At 37.7% G+C, this 24550-nt stretch overlaps 2 protein-coding genes across 6 annotated transcripts in view; both read right to left on the bottom strand.

Annotated features, from left to right (window-relative positions):
* The window catches only part of ptpra (protein tyrosine phosphatase receptor type A), a 220457-nt gene that overhangs the window by 11288 nt on the left and 184619 nt on the right, over positions 1-24550 (bottom strand). For 4 of the 5 annotated variants that reach the window (XM_073042171.1, XM_073042169.1, XM_073042168.1 and 1 more), the window contains 4 exons: positions 20110-20244; positions 19360-19485; positions 16435-16586; positions 9928-10063 (listed from right to left, as the gene is read on the bottom strand). In XM_073042171.1, coding sequence (XP_072898272.1) covers positions 9928-10063; positions 16435-16586; positions 19360-19485; positions 20110-20244 — 549 coding nt within the window. Of the gene's footprint in view, positions 1-60; positions 2054-9927; positions 10064-16434; positions 16587-19359; positions 19486-20109; positions 20245-24550 lie in introns of those variants that run through there. The other variant, XM_073042170.1, reaches the window with a different exon arrangement.
* Positions 1-24550, bottom strand: part of gnrh2 (gonadotropin-releasing hormone 2) — a 252149-nt gene that overhangs the window by 61694 nt on the left and 165905 nt on the right. The gene's annotated exons all lie outside the window — the stretch shown is intronic.

Here is a 24550-nt window from a genome sequence, read left to right as displayed (position 1 = left end):
CTCATTACATTGCAACCCTATCCAGTGCGGTGACAAAAATCTTCAAACTCTCAAAAAAAGTTCATATCTATTAATTTATTTAAACCAAACAAAAGAGAAGCAAATGAACCTTTTTTTTTGAATGAGCACATTTATTCTGATTATAGCTGTAGTTTAGCCATTGTCCCAAAATACCAAAGTTTCAAGAGTCAGGGATTCAGACAATACCCATTTATACTAGTGTGGTCAGTGATATCAGAATTACTGAAGGTAGGCAGTTGACATTAAATCCATATAACATATAGTAAATTACCATAGTCTATCTACTGAATGCACTATTGGAGAAACTGGTAAACAGCTGTGCCATGTTTTCCCAAAATGTGATATGATTAAAATTCCAAATAACTTAATGGGACTGTGCACTGTATGTTGTACAGGTCATTATTTAAGTTATTTTAACAAACAATGACTCAACTTTAGATTATCTAACAATGAGTGCTCCTAAACTACTAAAAGATAAAATTAAAAAAATCCACCAAATTTTCTCCTTATCATAAAAAAATAAATACAGGTTAAGAAATTGCAGTTATTTGTACATTTTAAGAAAAAATATAATTGTTAGGAGCAAATGACTAACTAAAGACATTTAACAACTATTCTTTTTAAAACAATTATTAATTTTAAAACTAAATTGAGATTTTTTGAAACAATAATCTGATTATTTTTGGTCCAGATTTGACACATACGATAATGTGAATCACTGAACTCTTCTTTCTGTCACCCCACCCTCCTGTCTTGTGCAAGTTACTTATATAATTTTTCCCACCTTTTGCACAAAGGTGAGTGTTAATTGGGGAATAAAATTAGGAAATGGGGCAGCAGTGATTCAGGGATGATGGTAATCCCAAACAAATCTTTCACATCTTTAAAACATCCAACAGAGTATTTCAGTTACTTTTCCACTTATTAAGACAAAAGCTCAAACAAGTAGATTTTAAAAACATATATAACAAACAATCCAATACCCTTCAAGTTACAGCTCATATGTACAGTACATAGTGGCTTTGGCTAAAGAATATTCTTTTATATTGTCCTAGAATTTATTTCCAAATTTATTTCCCAAAGCTCACATTTTTTTTAAAATTCGTACAGAACTTTATAACAAGTCCCATGTATTTTAATGCAAAAACAGTTAGAGAGATGTGTTCATTTTACAAGACCAAAGTTACTTATAATTAAACCTGGACATTACACAGATTTTGGGATATGTGGAAAAATAATGCAGGTAGGATATCCAGTACTTTTCAGTTCAGCCAATGTAGGCTCCACACCAAAAAAAAGCTTTTTTTAAAAGCAGTATTTTCTTATTGTATTCCCTTTACAGGTCAGCATCTCTACAATATAGTAGCACATTAAGCGTTTCTGAAGTCACTTTGGCTATCTACATAACTCAATAAAGTACTGTTTCTACCTCAAATCAGATAAATAAAATGGTATGAAATTGAAAATATAAAGTGTACAATTACAAAGTTGCTAAATGCCTGAGAAGGAGAATGGTCCAAGTAAATGGTATGACATCTAAATGGCACTGATCGGTTAATAACAGAAGGGTATTTCAAACTTGATTATTTATCATAGATGAGATAACAAAAAGCACTGGCAACAATAAATCAGATTTGAGGACAGCAACTGAGCAACACCATAGATATTGTAATGATGCCTTTTTTTAAAAAAAATCCTGTCCTTCCTCCTTTGAATTCAAATGAATACCCTTTGAAGCAGCTACTAAATAAATCTCATCAACATTAATCCAAACATCAGGCCACATTACTCAATAAAATTGCTTAACTGAGACTAATATGCTAACCATCTGCGACATAAAAAATCTCAAGCTAATATGAAAGCCTTATGGTACCAACCTCTAAAACCAATTAGATATGTACACGGGTTTCAGTATATTAACAAATACAATAATACAAAATATTACGAAGGCCATTTTTCATTTGAAGTTAGCATAATCCGAAAATGCATCAATGTATTCTTGCACAACCTTGTAGCAGAATTCATACTGTTCCTGCAGAAGGAAATAATAATTTATTTGTTGTAGTTCATTGATATTATCAAACACATTAGTTTAAAAAATATATTTTGAACCATAAGTTTCAAGTAAAATACTAAAATAACAATCAATGTCATGCCAGCTCCCAACATTTACTAAATATAACATCCAATAGTGAAAGGATGCTTTACTAAATTTGTGCTGCAGCAAATTTGGAGAGGTGGAGTGAAGTAATGATGGTGCTAAACAGTGACTTTTTGGAAACAGCTTGCATCTTCGGAAACAGCTCTATTCCTATCTTTGATCTCTCTTTTTTTTTCTTTTCAAGGTTCTTTTGAAGACCCTGACCCTGAATTTGGTTCTTTGTGGAAATGAAATCAGCTCTCAGGGCCTCACAACCAGACGCTTTTTGATATCCCAAGGACGCGGCCTGGAAGCCCAGCATGCCTTTGGGGTGAGGCATCGTGGGAGAACATGGAACATCAGGAGCAGCTGGCTGCTGTGGGATGTGTATCCAGAGACCTGAGCCTTTCTGGGCCTAACTCTCTGGGCGCAGAGCTCGGAAAAAGCAACGCAACAGACTTTTAACATCATAGAACCATAGAAAACCTACAGCACAATACAGGCCCTTCGGCCCACAAAGTTGTGCCGAACATGTTCCTACCTTAGAAATTACCAGGCTTACCTTTAGCCCTCTATTTTACTAAACTCCATGTACTTATCTAAAAGTCTCTTAAAAGACCCTATCGTATCTGCCTCCACCACTGTCGCTGGCAGTCCATTCCACGCAATCACCACTCTGAGTAAAAAAAAACACCTACCCCTGACACTCCTCTCTACCTACTCCCCAGCACCTTAAACCTGTGTCCTCTTGTGGTCACCATTTCAGCCCTGGGAATAAACCGCTGACAATCCACATGATCAATGCCTCTCATCATCTTATATACACCTATATCAGGTCACCTCTCATCCTCCATTGCTCCAATGAAAAAAGGCTGAGTTCACTCAACCTATTCAAATAAGGCATGCTCCCCATCGAGACAACATCCTTGTAAATCTCCTCTGCACTTTTTCTATGGCTTCCACATCCTTCCTGTAGTGAGGCAACCAGAACTGAGCGCAGTACCCCAAGAGAGGTCTGACCAGGGTCCTATATAGCTGCAACTTTACCTCTTGGCTCCTAAATTCAAATCACGATTGATGGAGGCCAATACACCGTATGCCTTCTTAACCATAGAGTCAACCTGTGCAGCTGCTTTGAGTGTCCTATGCACTCAGACTCCAAGATCCCTCTGATCTTCCACACTGCCATGAGTCTTACCATTAATACTATATTCTGCCATCATATTTGACCTACCAAAATGAACCACTTCAGACTTATCTGGGTTGAACTCCATCTGCTACTTCTCAGCCAGTTTTGCATCCATCAATGTCCCTCTGTAGCCTCTGAGTGTGGACAACCCTTCACACTATCCACAACACCTCCAACCTTTGTGTCATCAGCAAACTTACTATACCATCCCTCCACTTCCTCACCCAGGTCATTTATAAAAATCATGAAGAGTAAGGGTCCCAGAACAGATCCCTGAGGCACCCCACTGGTGACGGATCTCTATGCAGAATATGACCCGTCTACAACCACTCTTTGCCTTCTGTGGGCAAGCCAGTTCTGGATCCACAAAGCAATGTCCCCTTGGATCTCATGCCTCTTTATTTTCTCAATAAGCCTTGCATGGGGTACCTTATCAAATGCCTTGCTGAAATCTATATACACTACATCTACTGCTCTTCCTTCATCAAAGTGTTCAATGTGTTTAGTCACATCCTTCATCAATGTGCTTAGTCAGATCATAAAGCAGGAATTTGTTATGTCTCCCCTCTGTGAAACGGGGACACCTCTTTTTCCCTTATTAGGGAGGGAGAGAGAGAGAGAGAGAGCCTGTGTATGTCAAATTACTGGGTGAACCATTAGTCTTTGGGGTACTGCCAGTCTGTGTCTTTACTGATACTTCACTGCACACTTGAGTGCTCGGTGGAGGGTGCTGATGCATTTTTGCTGGGGGGGGAGGGTGTTGCCTTGCTGCTGCTTGTATGTGGGAAGGGGAGCTGGGAGTGTGGCTTTGGGGTTCTAACGTTTAACTGTCATTCATTCTTTGGGGCACTCCGTTTTCGTGGATGTATGCAAAGAAGAAGAATTTCAGGATGTATATTGTATACATTTCTCTGACATTAAATGTACCTAATGAACCCACAAGTGGAGAATTATAAGTTTTTTAATGAAAGCTCACAGCAATCAGGGACACAAAATCTGTAAAGGAGGACAGTATAAACCTGCTTTTACATACAACTACAAATGACAAAGGCTGAATAAACTTTCAATCAAAACTAGGACACAATTCTGAAGAACGTTTTGCTTGGGACAGGAGGAAAGAAAAACAAGTTGGTTAGTCCCAACAAAATGTTTTATCCTAAGCTGAAAAATTGGCAGGATTCCTTAATTCCTTGACTTGATGTACATGATAATGCCCGGTGTATAAACATGCATGCTCCTGAACATCAGGCAGTTATAAAGTTGTACAGCACAGAAACAGGCTCTTTGGTCCACCACATGATCTCTCCGCCCATCTAGATTAATCCCATTTAGCCACATTAGGACATTGCCTCCACCTTGCCTATTTAAATGTGTGTCTAAATGCCTCTCAAACATTGCAATGGTATCTGATTCCAACAGCTCCCCTGGCAGCATATTCTTATTATCAACTACAAAACTAAAATTTACTTCTGATCTGCCTTAAAAACTTTTGAATTTAAGCCTATACCTTCTTGTTTAGATACCTCCGCCAAGTGATAAGAATTGTGACTATCTACATCTACAATTCTCATAATCTTAAATACTTTCTTAGGTACCACCCCCCCCCCCCCCCACAACCCACCAGCTCTTTAGCTTCAAAGCAAAAACTTGCACTTGTCAGGATTAAATTCTATATGCCTTTACCAAGCCTTGGATCTGATCTATATCCTGCTGTAGCCTTAACCAAACATGCACACCACCTTTAAGTTTCATATCACCCGCAGACTTAGAAACCATAGCTCCCATATTCACATCCAAATCACTGATATCATAAACCGCAAAGGTTCCAGCACTGATCCATATGACCCACCACTAATCACAAACATCCACTCAGAAAAATATCCTTTCATCACTACCTTCTGTCTCCTAAACCAAGCCAATTTTGGATTCAATTAGCCAGCATGCCTTGGATCCAGTGTCCTTAACCTTCTGGATCAGCCTTGTCAAATGCTTTACTAAAGTTTATACAGACATCAACAGCCCTGTCTTTAACAATCTCCTTTGCTGCCGCCTTAAGAAGTTTAAATCAAGATTGCGAGACATGCTTTCTCCCAAAATGACAATTTCACTTCCACTAACGTATGGCTCATTGGCCTTTGGCTAATTCTTGTGGCCCCTCTTAAATGCTCCCGCTTTCTGGTACCTTGTCTATGGCTAACAACAATACAAAAATCTCTATCTGGTCCCAACAATCACTTCACTAATTTCACATCATGTTCTGAGACACATCTTATACAATCTTGGGGATTTATCCTCCCTCATAAACCCCAAGATATCTAAGATTCCCATCTTCCTAATAATGACATGCTCCTGACTATAAACATGTATTTCCTCCCCCACTCCACTTAAAACCCCATACCCTCTGAACTCCAGTTGGCTAGCTTACCTTAGATTGTATATGACTTAACCTTTCAAAACAGCCTATCCTTGTCAAGGCCTTGTTAAAGCATATGTAGACCATGTCTCATCAATTCTCCTGGTCAACTTCTCAAAAAAACTCAATCAATTTAGGAGTCATGATTTTCCACACTCAAAGTCCTTGCCTTTCCAATGCTGGCGGATTCTGTCCTCAGAATCCCTTCCAGTTATCTCTCTGCCACTGATGTTAAGACCCATTGGTCTGTAGGTTCTTGGCTCTTCCTTGCAGCCTTTCTTGAAGGAAACCCAGACAAGTGTGAAGTGGTTCATTTTGGTAGGTCAAATTTGAAAACAGAATATGATATTAACGGTAAGACTCTTGGCAGTGTGGAGAATCAGCTGGATCTTGAGGTCTATGTCCACAGGACACTCAAAGCTGCAGTGTAGGTTGACGGTGTTGTTAAGAAGGCGTACGGTGTGTTGGCCTTCATCAATCATGGGATTGAGTTCAACAGCCATGAGGTAATGTTACAACTATACAAGACCTTAGTTAGACCCCACATGGAGTACTGTGTTCAGTTCTGGTCACTTCACTACAGGAACAATGTGCATACTATACAGAGTGCAGAGGAGAATTACAAGGATGTTGCCTGATTTGGAGAGCATGCCTTATGAGAACAGGTTGAGTGAACTTTTCTCCTTGGAGCAAAGGAGGATGAGAAGTGACCTGATAGAGGTATATAAGATTATAAGGGGCAATGATGGCTTTTTCTGAGGGTTGAAATGGCTAACACGGGGGGGGGGGGGGAGCATAGTTTTAAGGTGCTTAATTTATTAACTTGCATGACCTTCTCCACAGTAAATACAGGTGGAAAATACTTATTTAAAATCTCACCCATCATTATGGCTCCACACATAGGTAACTACTTCGAAGGGAGATGTTATACCCTCTCTAATTAATTTTTTTGCTTGCAACATACTTGTAGGATCCCCAAGGGTTCTCTTTTACCTTATCTGCCAGTGCTATCTCATGACCTCTTTTTGTCATAATTATTTCCCACATAAGTGAACTTTTAAATCTCTTATACTCCTCAAGGGAGTCGCTTGAACCCAGCTGCATATACCTGTAATATGCCTCCTTTTTCTTCAGCAGAGCCTCAATGCTCTTTGTCAAACAGGGTTCTCAGGGTGCTGTCCCTGAACATTCTGTCCCTCAGTATTAAAAGCTTACTATTTGCCATGTAATGAGAATGGGAAATGATCAACTAGCACTAAAGTGGACTCCACAGGGAAAGCGAAGTAGGGGCAGGCCCAAAATGACGTGGCGAAGATGTGTGGAAGCAGAACTGAAAGAAGTAGGCATGAACTGGGTAACGGCGAGCAGCAGAGCGAAAGACTGGCAGAAATGGAAGACCCTGTGGAGGCCCCATGTGCCACCTAGGCATTAAGGGGTGAAAGAGATAGAGATAGAGAGAGAGAGAGAGAGAGAGAGAGATAATTATGGTTAATAGCATTATGATGACAAGTCCTACAGTGCTGCTCCCACTGACACTTCAATTACCTGGCTTGCTTCATTTCCCAGAAGAATGTTCAATGTTGCCCCTCTCTAGTAGGGCTACCTACATATTGTCTTTGATGTCAAAGGTTTGTTTTATTGCTTAGACATTAAACTGAAGGTCCTGATCTAGTATTTCAGCTGAACATAAAACATTTAATAGCATTATTAAAGAACTGGGAGATTGCAAAACATTATAACAAACATTATCTTAGTAACCATAACCAAGAAAAAACATCAATCATCTGGATGCTATTTGTGGACTCCACTGTGGGTAGAAGAATGACAACTCCATTACTCAAACCACATTATCACTGGACTTCGTGATGTACAATGTGTTTTAACATATTTCACTGCAACAAGTCACAGATCTCTTAATCTATTAAAAGCCTTCAGTACCACTGTAAATGTAATAGCTACAAGATATCAAAAGGAGCAACATAGCATTTAAAAGAATAACAGGACTTTACCCATTTGGTTTGACTTGCACATAGAAACACGTGTCCACTATAACCAAAGTCTTAAAGTTCACAAAAAAATTTGCTGTTTCATTCAACATGCAGGCAAAAAGTACATTTTGCTTATAGGCAAGTGTTTTCTCTTCTTGTTAATAAATACAAAGGTTCTGAGAGTATTAACAGAAAAAAGTTCTGATTGTGTTGCTTCTAAACCATCAAATGCTTCAGGACCTAATTAAAATTAATTAATTTAGGTAGTTTCTGTTCTTGTGAATTCAAGAAGGGAATAAGGAGAAACAGGAGGGGGCAAGAAAAGTCTTCGACAAGAAGGATTAAAGAGAACCCCAAGGCATTCTACATCTACATTAAGAGCAAAAAGTTAACAAGGAAAAGGGAAGGACAACAAGGATAAGGGAGAGAACATGTGATTTGAGGCAGTGGAGTGGGTGGGTGGGGTCATAATTGAGTGTGTTGGTATTTACGAAGGAGGATATGAAGGACAGTGAGTTCTGTGTGAAGCATGCTAGGGCAGTTTGCGATGTTAAGAGATAGTGCTGGGTCTCCTGAATAACATAATTGGATATGTTGCCAGTGTGATGAGTAATACTCCAGGTAATGACTGAGATAAGAAACAAGGTTCCAGAGGTCTTCACCAAAACCCTTGTGCCCTCTCCAGCCAGAAGCAAGGTCCTGAAGGATTGGCAAAAAGTTAATGTGGTTCCATTACTTAAGAAGGGAAATATGGATAATTCTGGAAACTATATATAGACAGGTGAGTGGCAGGGAAGCAGCTGGATAGCATTTGTATGGATAGGATTTATGAGCATTTGGAGAACCATGGCTAATGAATGTCAAATCTTTATTCCTTTCCATAGATGCTGCTTGACCTGCTGAGTTCCTCCAACATTTTGTGTATGTTATTCTGGATTTCCAGCATCTGAAGATTCTCGTGTTTAATAGTCAGTATGGCTTTGCAGAGGGCAAGAAATATCTTACTAATTTGCAGTTTTTTTCAGAATGTGACAAAGGTGATATATGTAATGAGGGCTGTAGATGTTGCCTACGTGGATTTTAGTAAGGTATTTGACAAAGTCCCACATGCTAGGCACATCCAGAAGATTTAAATACATGGGCTCCATGGTGACTTGGCCATCTGGATTTGGAATTGCCTTGCACATGGAAGACAACAGAGGGTAATGGTCAATGGGACTTATTCTGGTCAGATGTCTGTGAATAGTGATGCTCTGCAGGGACTTTTGCTGCTTGTGATAAATGTAAATTACCGGGATGAAAATGTGGTTTGGTAAGTCAGTAAATTCACAAACAATACAAAGATTGGTGGCAACGTGAATAGTGTAGAAGACTGCCAAAGAATACAATGAGATATAGATCAGTTGCAGATATGGGTAGTGAAATGGCAGATGGCCTATATCCAGCCAAGTGTGAGGTGTTGTACTTTGGGTGATCAAATATAAAGGGAAAATACAGAGTTAATGGCAGGACTCTTAAAAGCACTGATGTACAGAGGGATCTTGGGAGCCAAGCCCATAGCTCTCTGAAAATGGCTGCACTACCTGATGTGCAGGGTTATGGCATACTTGCTATTATTAGTTGAGGCACTAAGTTCAAGAGTCAGGATATTATGTTGCAACTTTATTAAACTCTGTTTAGGCCTCATTTGGACTACTGTGTTCAATTTTGGTCACCCCATTACTGGAAGGATATCGAGGCTTTGGAGAAAGTGCAGAAATAATTTACAAGCTTGTTACTTGAAATAGAGGGAACATGCTATGATGAGAGGTTGAACAATCAAGGGTTGTTTTTTAAGCGGCAGAGGTTGAGGAGAGGCCTCAATATAAGATTATGAGGGTCATAGACAGCTGGTATCTTCCTCCACAGAGTTGAAACATGTAATACTAAAGGGCATGTATTTAAGGTGCTCAAAGAAGTGCGAGAGTAATTTTGTTTTACAAAGAGAACAAAGGGTGCTTGGAATGCACTGCCAGTAGTAAAGAAGGTAAATATGATAAAGATGATGAATAGGCTCTTAGACAGGCACATGAATATGCAGAGATTGGAGGGAATATTCACTTGAATACGCAGTAGGGATTAGCTTAAATTTCTGAGTGGATCATTCTACCGTTGTTGTTTAGTAAACAACACTTACCAGTGTCTGGACCATATGTGGTCTCTGTAGCCGTAGACTCTTTACTGTTTGAAATACATCCAAGATGCCCTCAGCCTTCACCCTTTCCAAAACAGTACTCAGGGCACAGAAAGTTCCTGTCCTTCCAGCTCCAGCACTGTAAGAATATGAAGCATGAATTACAAATATAAATACTGGTTTAAAATGGGAGGTGTCTGTCTGATTCAATTTGATCCTTGCTAAAGCCCCTAAACTCACTTTTATTTGTGCAATTCCACAAACACGCAGTTTACTGTTAATTACCTTTTACGGTACATACAATGTATCGGAAATTATTGATGTATGATTTAATATGACGTTAAACCATTTGCTCTTATTTGTGACTTGTGGTTGTCTTTTTGCGGGTGCATATATTTCTTTTCTGCCTTTTCTTTCTTTTTCCATTTCTTGTGTTTTCCTGATTATCCTGATTAACTGTGTCTTATCCTTTATATAACTTGAGAAATTCCAGATGATTTGGTTTGTGAAATGGTTAAAGGCTGCAAAGTTCAAAATTCAAATTTATTATCAAAGTACATATACCATACAAAGCCTTGAGACTCGCCTTCTTGCAGGCACTCACAAAACAAAGCAACACAATGGAATTCACAAAAACACACACACACAAAGCTAAAAAGCAAGTTTGACTCTAGCATCTTCCTTCACTCACCTCATTTATAACACTAATAGCCCACTCATCTCCTCAGACCTGCTATGCTATTTAATAAGGTGACAGCTTCAACTTTTTTTTTGTTTGAGTTGCCGTCTTGAGACATGGGGGTAATTTTAGTGTTAGATTGCTTGCTTGCCTCTTTTTGGCTTTTTTCCCGGGGTTTTGAGGGTGGAGGGAGGGTGATTTTTCTTTTTTCTTTTCTTTCTGCTTGCTTTGTGCTTAGTTTTACTTCATGGGCTTATATGAAACTACAAAAATGGTTGCAGTGTCGTGACTTCCGGTTCCTCCTTGAACTTACTTTCCTCTTCCGGATTCATGAGTTCATCTTTTTTTTAACCTTATGTGTTAATTGTAATAAATATTGTCAATATGGGTAGGGTTATTAATTTTGTTTCTTGGAATACTAATGGTTTAAATCATCCGATCAAACGGAAAAAAATATTCTAAGTATTCCATAGAATGAATGCTAATGTTATCTTTGTACAAGAGACTCATGTAAGGAAGGTGGATAGTCAACGCTTTTTTAGGTTTTGGAAAGGCCAACAATATCACTCGAATTCTCAAGCCAAAGTAAGAGGCGTTTCTATTTTTATAGATTCTTCAACCTCCTTTATACATCATGAAACAATTTCAGACCCACAAGGTAGATTTTTGCTTATTACTGGTCTACTTTTTAATCAAAAAGTAGTTTTAGTTAATGTTTATGCTCCAAATACTGATTGTCCTGAATTTTTTAAGTGTCTATTTACATCCTTTCCCAATTTGAATCAGTATAGACTGATAATGGGTGGGGATTTTAACTGTTGTTTAAACCCTTCGATGGATAGATCCAAGTCCACACAAGTTCTTCCGAATAAGTCCGCCTCTCTTATCAACTCCTTTATGACTGATTCAGCAATTTGTGAAATTTGGCGTTTTTTACACCCCAATGACAAAGAGTTTTTTTACTTTTCTCACGTTTATCATAATTATTCAAGAATTGATTACTTTTTCATTGATCACCGTTTACTTACAGATGTTATAGATTGTAAATATGACTCTATTACCATTTCTGATCATGCACCTTTGAAGTTATCTATTAAGATAATGGATTCATCTATTAATACTAAATCTTGGAGGTTCAACTCTATTTTATTGCAGGATTTAGACTTTGTTCATTTTATTAAACAACAAATTGATTTGTTTTTCTCAACAAATTCTACAGCAGAGATCTCTAGTGGAATTTTATGGGACACTTTTAAAGCATTTATTCGTGGACAGATTATTTCATACTCTGCTGAAGTTCTAATTCTAAATTCTAAAATATTAACATTGGTTGACAAAATCAAAGCAATTGATAAGATTTATTCAGTGACTCCTAGCAAAAAACTTTATAAAGAAAGAGTGGAACTTCAAATGGAGCATAGTTTGTTATTATCCTCTTCGATTGAAAATCAGTTAATTAAATCTCGAACCCAGTTTTATGTATATGGAGATAAGTCTGGTAAATTATTGGCTAATCAATTGAAAACTGCTTCGATTAAACGACAGATTACTAGGATTCGTAAACAAGATGGCACTCTGACGATCGACCATAAAGAGATAAATAAAGCCTTTCAAGATTTTTATAATTCTTTATATCAATCAGAATTTGCTGAGGATTCTTCTATAATAGATGAATTTTTAAGGAAATTAAATATTCCAAAATTAACAGTAGAGGATAGTGTATTCTTAGATACACCTATCACGGAAACTGAAATAAAAAAGGCTATTTTTTCAATGATTTCGGTAAAGCTTCTGGTCCAGATGGTTATTCTGCAGAATTTTTTAAATCTTTTTCCTCTATACTTTCTCCTTGGCTTTGTAAAATTTTTAAAGATGCATTAATTATAGGTAAATTGCCACAATCTTTTTATGAAGCTTCTATTTCTTTAATCCTTAAAAAAGATAAAGACCCTATTGAATGTGCATCCTATCGGCCTATATCCTTGCTGAATACGGATTTTAAGATTTTTAGTAAAATTTTGGCTACTAGATTAGAAAATATTTTACCTCGAATCATTTCTGAAGATCAGACTGGATTTATTAAAAATTGCTATTCATCTTTTAACATTAGAAAATTAATTAACATTATTTATACTCTTTCATCCAAAATACTAGAATGCGTCATTTCTTTAGATGCTGAAAAAGCATTTGATAGAGTTGAATGGCCATATTTATTTAATACGATGCAGCATTTTAATTTTAGTTCAAAATTTATATCATGGATTAAGTTAATATACTATAAACCCTTGGCTTCGGTTTTTACCAATAATCAACGATCTCCTTTTTTTCAGTTATTTCGTGGTACAAGGCAAGGCTGTCCTTTAAGTCCTTTACTATTTGACATCGCTTTGGAACCTATGGCTATAGCCATTCGTGAATCACCTAATATTTTGGGTATTACTCGTGGGGAGGGGACGTATAAGTTATCATTATATGCTGATGATTTGTTACTATACATATCCGACTCTGAAAGATCTATTCCTGCTATTTCGTCCTTGTTTGCTCAGTTTAGTAACTTGTCTGGTTATAAATTGAATTTTAATAAGAGTGAATTATTTCCATTAAATATGCAAGTTCCAATTTATAAACATTTACCATTTAAAGTGGTTACAGATTATTTTACTTACTTAGGCATTAAAATTACTAAAAAACATAAAGATTTATTTAAAGTTAACTTTTTACCCTTAATTGACCAAATTAAGCAACTTGCTATCAGGTGGTCTCCGTTATCTTTGTCATTGGTTGGTAGAATTAATGCTATCAAGATGATGGTATTACCCAAATTCTTATATCTATTTCAAGCATTACCAATTTTTATTCCTAAATCTTTTTTTGATATTATTGACTCTAAAATATCTTCTTATCTATGGCAGAATAAAAATCCTAGACTAGGTAAAAAATATTTACAGAAGCCTAAGAAGGAGGGTGGTTTGGCTTTGCCAAACTTGAGATTTTACTATTGGGCAGTTAATATACGATATTTAATATTTTGGTCACAAGAATTGACTGCAGCTGCCTACCCACAATGGGTAAATTTGGAATGTAAATCTGTACAAGACTTTTCATTGTTTTCAATCTTAGGATCTTCGCTTCCTTTTTATTTATCTAAATTGAATAAACAAATAAATCCTATAGTCAAATATACATTGCGAATTTGGTTTCAATTTCGTAAATTTTTTGGTTTGAATAAGTTTATTTTATCATGCCCTATAATATCTAACTATTCTTTTCGGCCCTCTTTTATGGATCAAGCTTTTCTCTTATGGAAAACAAAAGGTATAACATGTTTTCGTGATTTGTTTTTAAATGATAGTGTTATGTCCTTTGAACAGTTATCTAATAAATATAATTTACCTAAAACCCATTTTTTTTTAGATATTTGCAAGTTAGAAATTTTTTGTATAATGAGTTACAGTCTTTTCCGAAATTATGTCCATTGGACATTACCGAAAGAATTTTAGCTCTGAACCCTTGTCAAAAGGGTTTAGTAGCTATTATTTATAATATGATCATGAAAATACAGCCAGAAGTATCAGAAAAAATTAAGAAGGAATGGGAAGAAGAACTTCATTGTCTTATATCCAGTGTACAGTGGGAGAAAATTTTACTATTAGTCAATTCGTCCTCTATTTGTGCTAAACATGCCCTAATACAATTTAAGGTTGTACATAGAGCTCATATGTCTAAGGATAAACTTGCTAGATTTTACTCTTATGTTAATCCAACCTGTGACAGATGTCATTCTGATGTTGCTTCATTGACCCATATGTTTTGGTCTTGCCCTTGTTTACAAAATTACTGGAAAGATATTTTCAGTATTATTTCAAGAGTTCTGAATATCAATTTCTAACCGCATCCTTTTACTGCAATTTTTGGTTTACCAATGGTGGATAATAGTCGTTTATCCTCTTCATCTTGACGAATGATTGCATTTGTTACATTAATGGCTAGAAGATCTATTTTATTGAACTGTAAAGAAATTAATCCTCCAACTATATTTCAGTGGTTCTCTCAAACTATCTCTTGTTTGAGTTTAGAAAAAATTAGAAGTGTTGTTTTTGATCCTTCAGTTAAATTTGAAGAAACTTGGGAGACCATTTATTCAACATTTTCATATGAGTTAAATTATCTTTTCCTAAACCTCACTTTGATTATCCTTAATTATTTGGATGGAGGTTCGGAGTTATTGGCACTACTGTATGTACTTAACATTATGTAATGGCCCATGTTGGTTAGGTTTTTTTTTCTTTCTCTTTTTTTGGGGTTGTTTTTTTTTCTTTTTGTCTCTTTTGTTCATAAATACTCTGAGTTTGGGAGGCTATATATATTGATTATTATATATTTGAATGTCTACTTAAACTATTAATTATGTACTCTCAAACACTTTGTATTCATGTTTCATTTATGTTTGTTTAAAAAATTAATAAAAAGATTTAAAAAGAAAGAAAGAAGGTGATAGCTTTTCTGACTGTAACCTCAACTCTGCATTCCCAATGGCAAATTTTCATTTCCTTAAATATCAAGAAGCTACCTTCCTTGGCTTTAAAATGTATTCAAACCTTCTTCTTCCATCACCACCCTTTGAGGAAGAATTACAAAGATTTACATCCCTCAGAAAGGAAAAACAAAATCCATCACCTCTGCCTTCACTGGATGACCCCCTTACTTCTCAAAAGTTTAAACAGTGACCTCTAGTTCTGGATCCCCCACAGCCTCCCAAGATTCACTTGGACCTTCTATAATAAAATCAAGCTGTCCATTATGGACACAAGCCTAGCCAGTTCAACAGCTTTTCTCATAGGTCAATCTATCAATCTAGTAACCTTCTGAACTGCTTCCAACACATTAATGTCTTTCCTCTAGAAGAAGAGCACCACAACACAGTAACCTAGTGCCCTATATAATTACATTATAAACCCTCCACTTTGTATTCAATCTCCCCTGCAATAAATAACCTTGTTCACTTACTTAATTACACACTATATATGTATTTTAGCCTTTTGTGAACATGCACTTAGATAACCAGAATCCTCTGCAGCATCTTACCACTTTTTCCCTTTTTCCCCTGCCAAAATGGTCAATTCTAAGTGTTCCCATGGTATACTACTCTTCACAGTTTGTGTGTGCCGGGGAGAGGCTAGCTGCAACACGACAGGTAAAGCCAGGTGGGTGGGAAAGGTCAAAGCCTGGACAAGAAGCAATCTGATAGCAGAGAATTGTAGACCACAGGAGAAAGGGTCTCCACTTGCCTGGATGAGTGCAGTTCCAACTATCAAAATGCAACAGCATACCGTCAAAGCAATAAGCTTAAATTCAACAACCTAAACACTAGCACTCAATGGCTTCACCACTGGCACAGGAGGTTTCAGTCAAAATGCCTTAGATATGCACGACTAGGCAACTCTGACAGCAGATTCTATATCTGTAACTTGTATCAGCAAGTAGGCAAGGGCTTCAGGCACGTGAGTACACTAGCACCAACATGTTTCTCTCAGGCTCACACACTACTCCGACATGGAATTATGTTGCTCTTCCTTCATGGTAGCTGGATGGAAGGAAATAGTTATTTCTCTTTCACAACCATCATTTCTCTCTTTCCCTCACATCCAAGTTGTCAGAAATTAGAAACACTATCATTCAGTTAGATGCAGTGACAATTTTAAATTGCCAATTTAAATATTTCAAATTGTGCTTTCATGCCCGGGAATGCACTTTGAACTCTCAACATGGTTGTAAAACCTTTAATTGAAAGATTGGATCTATAGCATACTTGTAAGTTGCTTGTGGTTTACCTGCAATGCACAGTGATTGGATGGTTTCCTGACTGCTGCTGTTGTTTCTGCACTGCTGCAATCAGGTTGATCATTCCCTTTCCATCAGCAGGAATACCCACCTCAGGCCAACCATGAAAATGAAACTGTCTGATCTGGCGAACTTTGTTTTCCTTGCGAGGGAAAAAAAGAAAGACCTTACTTTAATAAATAATTTTAAATCTTTGATGGGTAAAACCAATCCCAAAACCAAATGGCACAGTGGCATAACTAATGGAGCAGCTGCTCACAGCTCCAGTGGCCCAGGGTCAATGCTGACCTCTGACTGCATGTCCTTAAGGGTTACTGCTTCCTTCCACATCCCAAAGACATGCAGAACAGTAGGTTAATTTGCTACTGTTAATTTGTTAATTTGCTATGTGTGGTAAAATCTAGGGGTTAGGGGGAATATGGAGAAATACAACAGGATCGCAGTAAATGGGGTAGTGGTGGCTGGTACAATCTCAATGAACTGAAGGACCTGTTTGCATTCTGGGTTACTTTATGATTCAAAAGCTACCAAGCATTCAGTTTCTTATATAAAACCATCTTTATGAATGAACAAAAATAATGGAATACAAAAATAAAATAAAGCATTCCTTTACAGTCCAGATTTCATATGTAGAGACATCTTGTTATGCTGTCATTTACAGTTGTTCATGCCAGTCTAGAATAGGCAGCAAATGACAGAACAGAACAGAACATTCTGAACTTCAGTGGTCAAAAAAACTAACAATGCACTCCTCTGCCAATGAAATTTAATAACAGAAATAAACTAAAGAAGGGCTGAAGAGGAGCACGAAGTCAAGTGGGAAATGTAATATTAGATACAGAGAGCAATTGAGAATCCTCAATCTATTTTTCCCCCAATAAAAAATACATTAAAAAAAAAATCACTGTAAGCAGTTTCAGGACAAGCTTGGTGGTGGCATCCGTTAGTCTCGCGAGACCATGGATCTGCGCCTGGAAAGTCTTGCTTCAGTCTGTGTTGGTAGAGCAGCATCTGTTGTGGCTGTAGAGGCCCACACAGGAGTGACAGTCTCGGCTGCAGCGACTGCACTTGAAGGCACTGTCTTCCAGTGTTGCCTTGGTGTTGTTTTTTTGGTGAGTGTGTTTTTCTTCAGCAGCAAGCGTCAGCTTCTCTTCTCCTCTTTTTAGACCTCTGCGTAGTTCCAGCCTCCAGCAAGAGCAATCGCTTGCAATGTCCTCCCACCTCTCAACGTTCATGTTCAGTGACTTCATGTCTCTCATGTAGACATCTTTGAAAAGAAGATGGAGCCAACCTTGTGCTCTCTTGCTGGAGGCCAGTTTCCCATACAGCAGGTCCTTCGGGATCCTCCCGTCTGACATGCGGTGTACGTGGCCCAGCCAGTGGAGACAGTGTTTTTGGAGCAGGGTGAAGAGGCTGGGTATCTGAGCGCGAGCCAGAACCTCGTTGTTGGTGACGATCAATCCACCTGATGTCCAGGATGCGTCTCAGGCTGCGAAAGTGGAAGGCGCTGAGACGCTGCTCTTGTCTAGAGTAGAGACTCCAGGCCTTGCTGCTGTAATGCAGTGTGCTGAGGATGCAGGCCCTGTAGACTGCAACCTTGGTGTACGTCATCAGCTTTTTGCTCTCCCAGACTCTCTTTGTCAGCCTGGCGAATGTTGAGGCTGCTTGTCTGATCCGTCTGGAGCCAAAGTATGTTAACTCGCGAACTACCTCCAGCTCATAGTTGTTGATGGTAATGGCAGGGGGATGCTCAACACCTTGACCCAACACATTGGTCTTCTTCAGGCTGATGGTCAAGCTGAAGTCCTGGCAAGCTCTTGAGAAGCTGTCCATGAGATGTTGCAGTTGCTCTTCAGAGTATGTTGCCAGTGCTGTGTTGTCTGCAAACAACATCTCCCTGATAAGTACTTCACGAACCTTGGTTTTCGCCCTCAGCCAGGACAGACTGAACAGCCTCCCATCCAATCTGGTGTGGAGGTAGACACCATCAGTTGATGTTCCAAAGGTGTGCTTCAACATGATTGCGAAGAAGATGCCCAACATGGTGGGGGCAAGCACACAGCCCTGCTTCACACCACTGCGGATGTTGAAGGCCTCTGAAGAAGAGCAGTCAAACTGAATGACACCCTTTATGTCTGTGTGGAATGACTGAATGGAAGGACCGTGGGGGACAACCAATCCTGGCGAGGATTTTGAACAGGCCGTCTCTGCTCACAAGGTCGAAGGCCTTCGTGAGGTCAATGAAAGCGATGTAGAGTAGTTGTCTTTGCTCTCTGCACTTGTCTTGTAGCTGTCGAAGGGAGAACATCATGTCAATTGTGGAGAGTTCTGACCTGAAACAGCACTGAAACTCGAGATATACCTTTCTGGCAAAGACCTTCCCAATGATGCTCAGCAAGAAGACCCCTGTAGTTGTTACAATCACTTCTGTCCCCTTTGTTCTTATATAGGGTGACAATGTTGCAGTCTCTCATGCCTTACAGCACTGCTCCCTCTATCCAGCACTGGCATAGCAGTTCGTGCAAGTGGTTTAACAGAACACCCTTTGCGCATTTGATGACCTCTGGTGGAATGCCATCCAATCCTGATGCTTTCCCAGTAGGCAGGCTGTCAATGGTTTTACTCAGCTTTTCGGCAGTCAGCAATGCATCCAGTTCCTAACAAGCTAATAAGCCCATAATATGGCAGCAAGAACTGAAATTTGTTTTCAAGGAATAGAATTAAACAATAAAGTAGTAGAGTCCAATATATTTTTAAGAGACATTCTGTAAGAAGCAATAGAATAAAATAATGTCATAACCAATTAGAAGCCAAGGACCTTTACCCCAATTTCTTTCTCTTTCCAAATACATCTGCTCTAATTTTATTATAAATCTGTTCCGGATATGGTAGCATAAAATGACATTAAAGCTTACCCGTGTGTTAGTCACCAGTAAATCACGCACTGTGTAACTTTCACTTTCTTCTTCCTTTTTTATTTCAATTGTAATATCGCCGTAAGATACAGTTCCTTCTGATGGCCAATACTGTGCACATTTCTCCTGCAATGTAAAAAGATGTGATCCATTTAACCTAGCTTCTTGGCCTCTGTACACAGAATGACCAACTCTGATGGATTTCCATGTGGGTCCAGCCATCATACCAGGGATTCTGTTACCATTGGTCTCATTTAAAACTTACGCTTCCTATTCGGAAATCCATGAGTAGTTCGGAAATACCAGAGTACTGGACAAGGCTCAACCCTTGCTATTGAACATCAGACCACTCAAGGGCCAGAACAAGTGCTTAAACAATATTCTGAAAGTCAGCAAATGAAGTGACACAACACATCACAATTTACCATACACTTATTCATAGTGAATAAGGGAGCAAGTAAACCTAAAAACAAACATAAATATTCAAATGACAAGTCCTCTGCTTGATTGGAGGACTGTTAAAACAAAAACAAAAATATTGAAAATATTCAGCAGGTATGTGGAAAAGAATGAGTCGACTTTTCGGGTTAGAGACCCTTGACAGAACTGAAAAGGAGACAGAGGCTTGTACAGTTGAACGGAGGGGGATGTTTTTGTTAGTCAGATGAGGGGTGAGGATGATTATGTTGTTCTGAAAAAATCCAAAACTACCACTTAAGAAACATAAGAAACACATTCATGAAGATATACCTGGCCTCTTTCTTCTAATTCTGTTAACATAACAATGGAACACGACTTCCATTCCCAAATCATTCTCCAGAAATCTTCTATTGTATGCTGAAGAGGTCCTTGACTGGCTATGTATGAATCTTTCTGTCGATATCCCTAGGAATACAAATTAAGAAACTTAACAGTGTTTCCCTGCATTACAGAAAAGGACTTAAATTAAAAAGCATCTTCAACACCTCCAATAAGGTATGGGGAGCATGCCTTATTTGAATAGGTTGAGTGAACTCGGCTTTCCTCCTTGGAGCGATGGAGGATGAGAGATGACCTGATAGAGGTGTATAAGATGATGAGAGGCATTGATCGTGTGGATAGTCAGAGGCTTTTTCCCAGGGATGAAATGGTTGCCACAAGAGGATACAGGTTTAAGGTGCTGGAGAGTAGGTAGAGAGGAGATGTCAGGGGTAAGTTTTTTACTCAGAGAGTGGTGTGTGCGTGGAATGGGCTGCCAGCAACAGTGGTGGAGGTGGATACAAGAGGGTCTTTTAAGAGACTTTTGTATAGGTATATGGAGCTTAGAAAAATAGAGGGCTATGGGTAAGCCTAGTAATTTCAAAGGTAGGGACAAGTTCGGCACAACTTTGTGGGCTGAAGGGCCTGTATTGTGCTGTAGCTTTTCTATGTTTCTATTACCTCTCTGTTTAGAATTACATTCAATAGTTAAACCAACAATTCAGTCTCTAGGATAAATCTCAATTAAAACATTTGACCTGCAAAACTTACTTGATGCAAAAATTGTTAAATTCCAACTTATATATAAAATAACTATTTACATGTGTTTCTTTTGGAGTAGAACCAGCCAAGTGGAAACCCGATACAGGGGAGTAGAAAATTATGAGCATCGTATACAGGAACAAAATACTGTACATAACCAGATATTTAACATAAAAGATTAAGAGGTTTAGGTGGGATACAAAGAAGATATTTTTCAACCCAGAGTTGGAGTTTGGAATGCACTGCCTAAGTAGATAATGGAGGCAGAAACTCTCACAATAGTAAGTATCCAAATGAACACTTGAACCACCAAAGCATAAAAGGCTACAGACCAAGTACCAATAAATTGGTTTAGTATGGTCAGCATAGTCAGTATGGACCAAAGGGCCTGTACCTGTGCAATATGAGTCAATATCTAACCATCAGAAAGTATCAACCACTGCATTTCAAATATTGCTGGTGGTAGACAATATTTCATGACAAATCTTTTACAGACAAAATATATGCTGGAGAATAATGTGCTGGAGAACAAGTGTATGGGACATTGGAAAAAAGTTGAATTTCCCCATGGGGATGAATAAAGTATCTATCTATCTATCTAATTTCAATTCTTAAACTTCATGACATTTCAATTTAATTAATTTGTATCTGTATATTTTTAAGCTCAAGGCCACAATCTGAAACATACTTTTGGATTAATACATCTGCAAAATGCAGACATATTCCAAAGAAATTGAATTTTCCTTTCTAAAACCAACCAATTACTCTAACATAGCCTTATTTCTGATAATAAACTATTTTGGTAATGGGTCACATACATTATAAAACTTGTCTATTTGTAATCTGTTTAAATATTTTCATAGCTGTATAGGTGTTTACATGCTGTTATTTATAAAAGGTGCCTTAATAAGAGGATCCTGTGGGAATAATTTTTGTAAATAAACATGAGTTTGGTCCATAGGCTAACAGGATTGAGAAAACTTTCAACTGTTAATGGGCATGAGCAGAAACCAAAATTAAAATATAACAGATTCCCAAGATCTTCAATACTCTGCTTGCATTAACATTGATTCAGCAAGTTAATTTAGGAAAACTGGCAGTTTTATAGTGCAGTATCACTGCAAAATATTTAGTATGCAATCTTCAGCACAAGTTGGATGCACATCCTTTCAACCCCATCCCAGCTATATCACTTTAATTTCTCTATCTGCTCCTCAGTCTTTTACATAAAGAGAATAACCTCACAGCTCTTCTCCAAACTGTTTCTAGCTGCATATTTCACAGGACAGAGTCTTTCTCTGTATTGGCGTTCAAAACTGAATTATTATCTAAAGTATTGTCTCAATTACACCAAAATACTTTAAACCAGGTCCTCTAAATTTACCCAAAATGAAATTTAATTCTGTTTCATTGATGGCCGTTGCACAGAAAGGGCATGGGAAATAGGAAATTAAACATTTCTAGGTTTTCTCCCTAAGTTCTCACTTTGTTGATTTGATGTCAGTTTAAGAATATCTCATTCACTTTTCTTTTTTATCTTGTGCCTACTTAAACACGACTATGCTGAATATTATATGGTGCTGCTTTTTTAGTCTACAAACTTTACATGGCTATATTTGAAAGTCCCTGAAAACTTCATCAACAAGCTCAGATGTAAATTTAACCAACATGTATGGGCTTGACACACCACCGATGTAATTTAACATTGAAGCGAGGAGAGATACATTCTGGTAAAAAGAGCAATGAAGCGCAGTAAAAACTAAATTATGTAATTTTAAAGCATATTCAGCAATTGAGACATCAAGGCTGTATGTGCCACTTTCCATGATAGAACAAATTGAAATAACATTAATTAAAGCATACAGAACCAATGGGTTTACTGAAAAGCACAGTATTCAAAAGCAGTAACATTTTGCGTGACTTTCATAAATGGCTTTAGAATTTTGATTACATTTTACTGGGCACCATATTTGAAATTTTGCAAAGGAGATTGGAAAAGCAAGAGGTTGGCCTCCGTTAAAACAGGGTAGTTTACGGACATATTTAAATCAGTTTCTAAAAATCAAGATAACTCTTCATAAATAAGCAGAAATTATCCCCAGTGGCAAAAGCAGTGAGGACCAGCTTGCACATATTGTGGTCAGATGTAAAAGAAAAAGTGAAACAAGGAGAAGTAGCTTGTGCAATGAATAGATACAATCTAAAATGCACTAACTGAAGGTGGGTGAACTGGATCCAGTAACAGTCTTCAAGTTTAATTGGATTAAAATCTAAAGGGGGAATAATAGAAACTGAGTGGGAATGCAAGGAAGTAGGACTAATTAGGTAGTTCTTTCAAAAGGGCAAAACTAGTATTGTTCTGTGATTCAATAAACTCAACAAGACAACTAATAAGTTGCCTGCCATACCTAAACTTGCAATAATCTATCAAGATACAGATATATGTACCAACTCCTGTTTACTTAATGCAACTGGCATGTTCTACATGAAGCTTACAAGACAGCCAGTCATGATTATTTCTATTAATTAATAAACTAATTAACATAACAGTTACATTACATTAACAATTAAAGATTAAAGAAAGCAATCATTGGTCAGACTCAAAGAAGAAACATAAATAAAGTTATAAAGTACTTAACATCTTGATTAGATCAAAAGGTCATGAGAACTCTAAACGAACTTTCCATTTCTAATGTCTAAATATTATAATGGACTACATTAAACAGAAAATTGCAGTTTTAATCATATCACAAAATTTCAAAGAATCAATATAGAGAATTCAAAGTTCTAGAACGTGTACAGGAACTGGGTGATCTGGGTGCAGTTGTGTACAAATCACAGGAGATGCTGCAGGCATGTTTTGAAAAATGTGTTTTTTGTAACATACTTACGAATCTAGTTTTCATAATTAGCGCAATGAATACAAAAATATGGAGGTTATGCTGATTCGCCATAAAATAATGGCTAGGCCACAAATGAAATATTGTGGCAAATTCTGGTTGTCATACTTTAGAAAGGACATGAAGCTTCAAGAGAAGATGATCCAATCAGAAGATAATTCATAAGCAGCAGTGATTAATTTAAAGACACGGATAAAAGTCAAGGGCCGGGGGGGATAAGAGGTTTTCTTTTAGAAGAATATAAATAACAACTTCTGGAACACTGCCTGTAAAGATGGTGGAATTTTTAACTGTGCAGGCTAACAAAATGGTTTCTTGGTACTGATATATTGAAATGGCTTCTCTGTAATGTTATTTAATGCTGTAATGGGTTTCTGTTTCTGGAATGTTTGGGTTATGACTGCAGATAAGGGGGGAACTAACCAATGGAGAATTGTTATGCTATCTTGTATGTGTAAGCTGGGTGGGAGTTCACCGTCTTTTTTGGGAGGAGAGCGAGGAGGACGGACATGTGAGGAGTGGGCATCGGTTCCAGAGTGGTGGATACTGGACGTCGGCGGTTCGGACGGTGGCTGAAGGCTCAGAGGATCGTCGTGGATGGAACTGGAGGCGTGAGCTCCAAGGTATTAAAATATTATGTGCACAAACTGATAAACTTATTGATTTGGCACCTTTAGGTTATCTGTTTCTACTAACCCATCACTAAAAAATAACTATAAAGTTGCAATTATTTACTCGCTTTTGGTGTATTGTCTGGTATTTGTGTTGCAAGCATGTACTGGGAGGGCATT

This window comes from Hemitrygon akajei, chromosome 4, assembly GCF_048418815.1.
Source record: "Hemitrygon akajei chromosome 4, sHemAka1.3, whole genome shotgun sequence".
Taxonomy (NCBI): domain Eukaryota; kingdom Metazoa; phylum Chordata; class Chondrichthyes; order Myliobatiformes; family Dasyatidae; genus Hemitrygon; species Hemitrygon akajei.
Note: the sequence above shows the minus strand (reverse complement) of the source record. Positions and strands in the feature narration are given on the sequence as shown.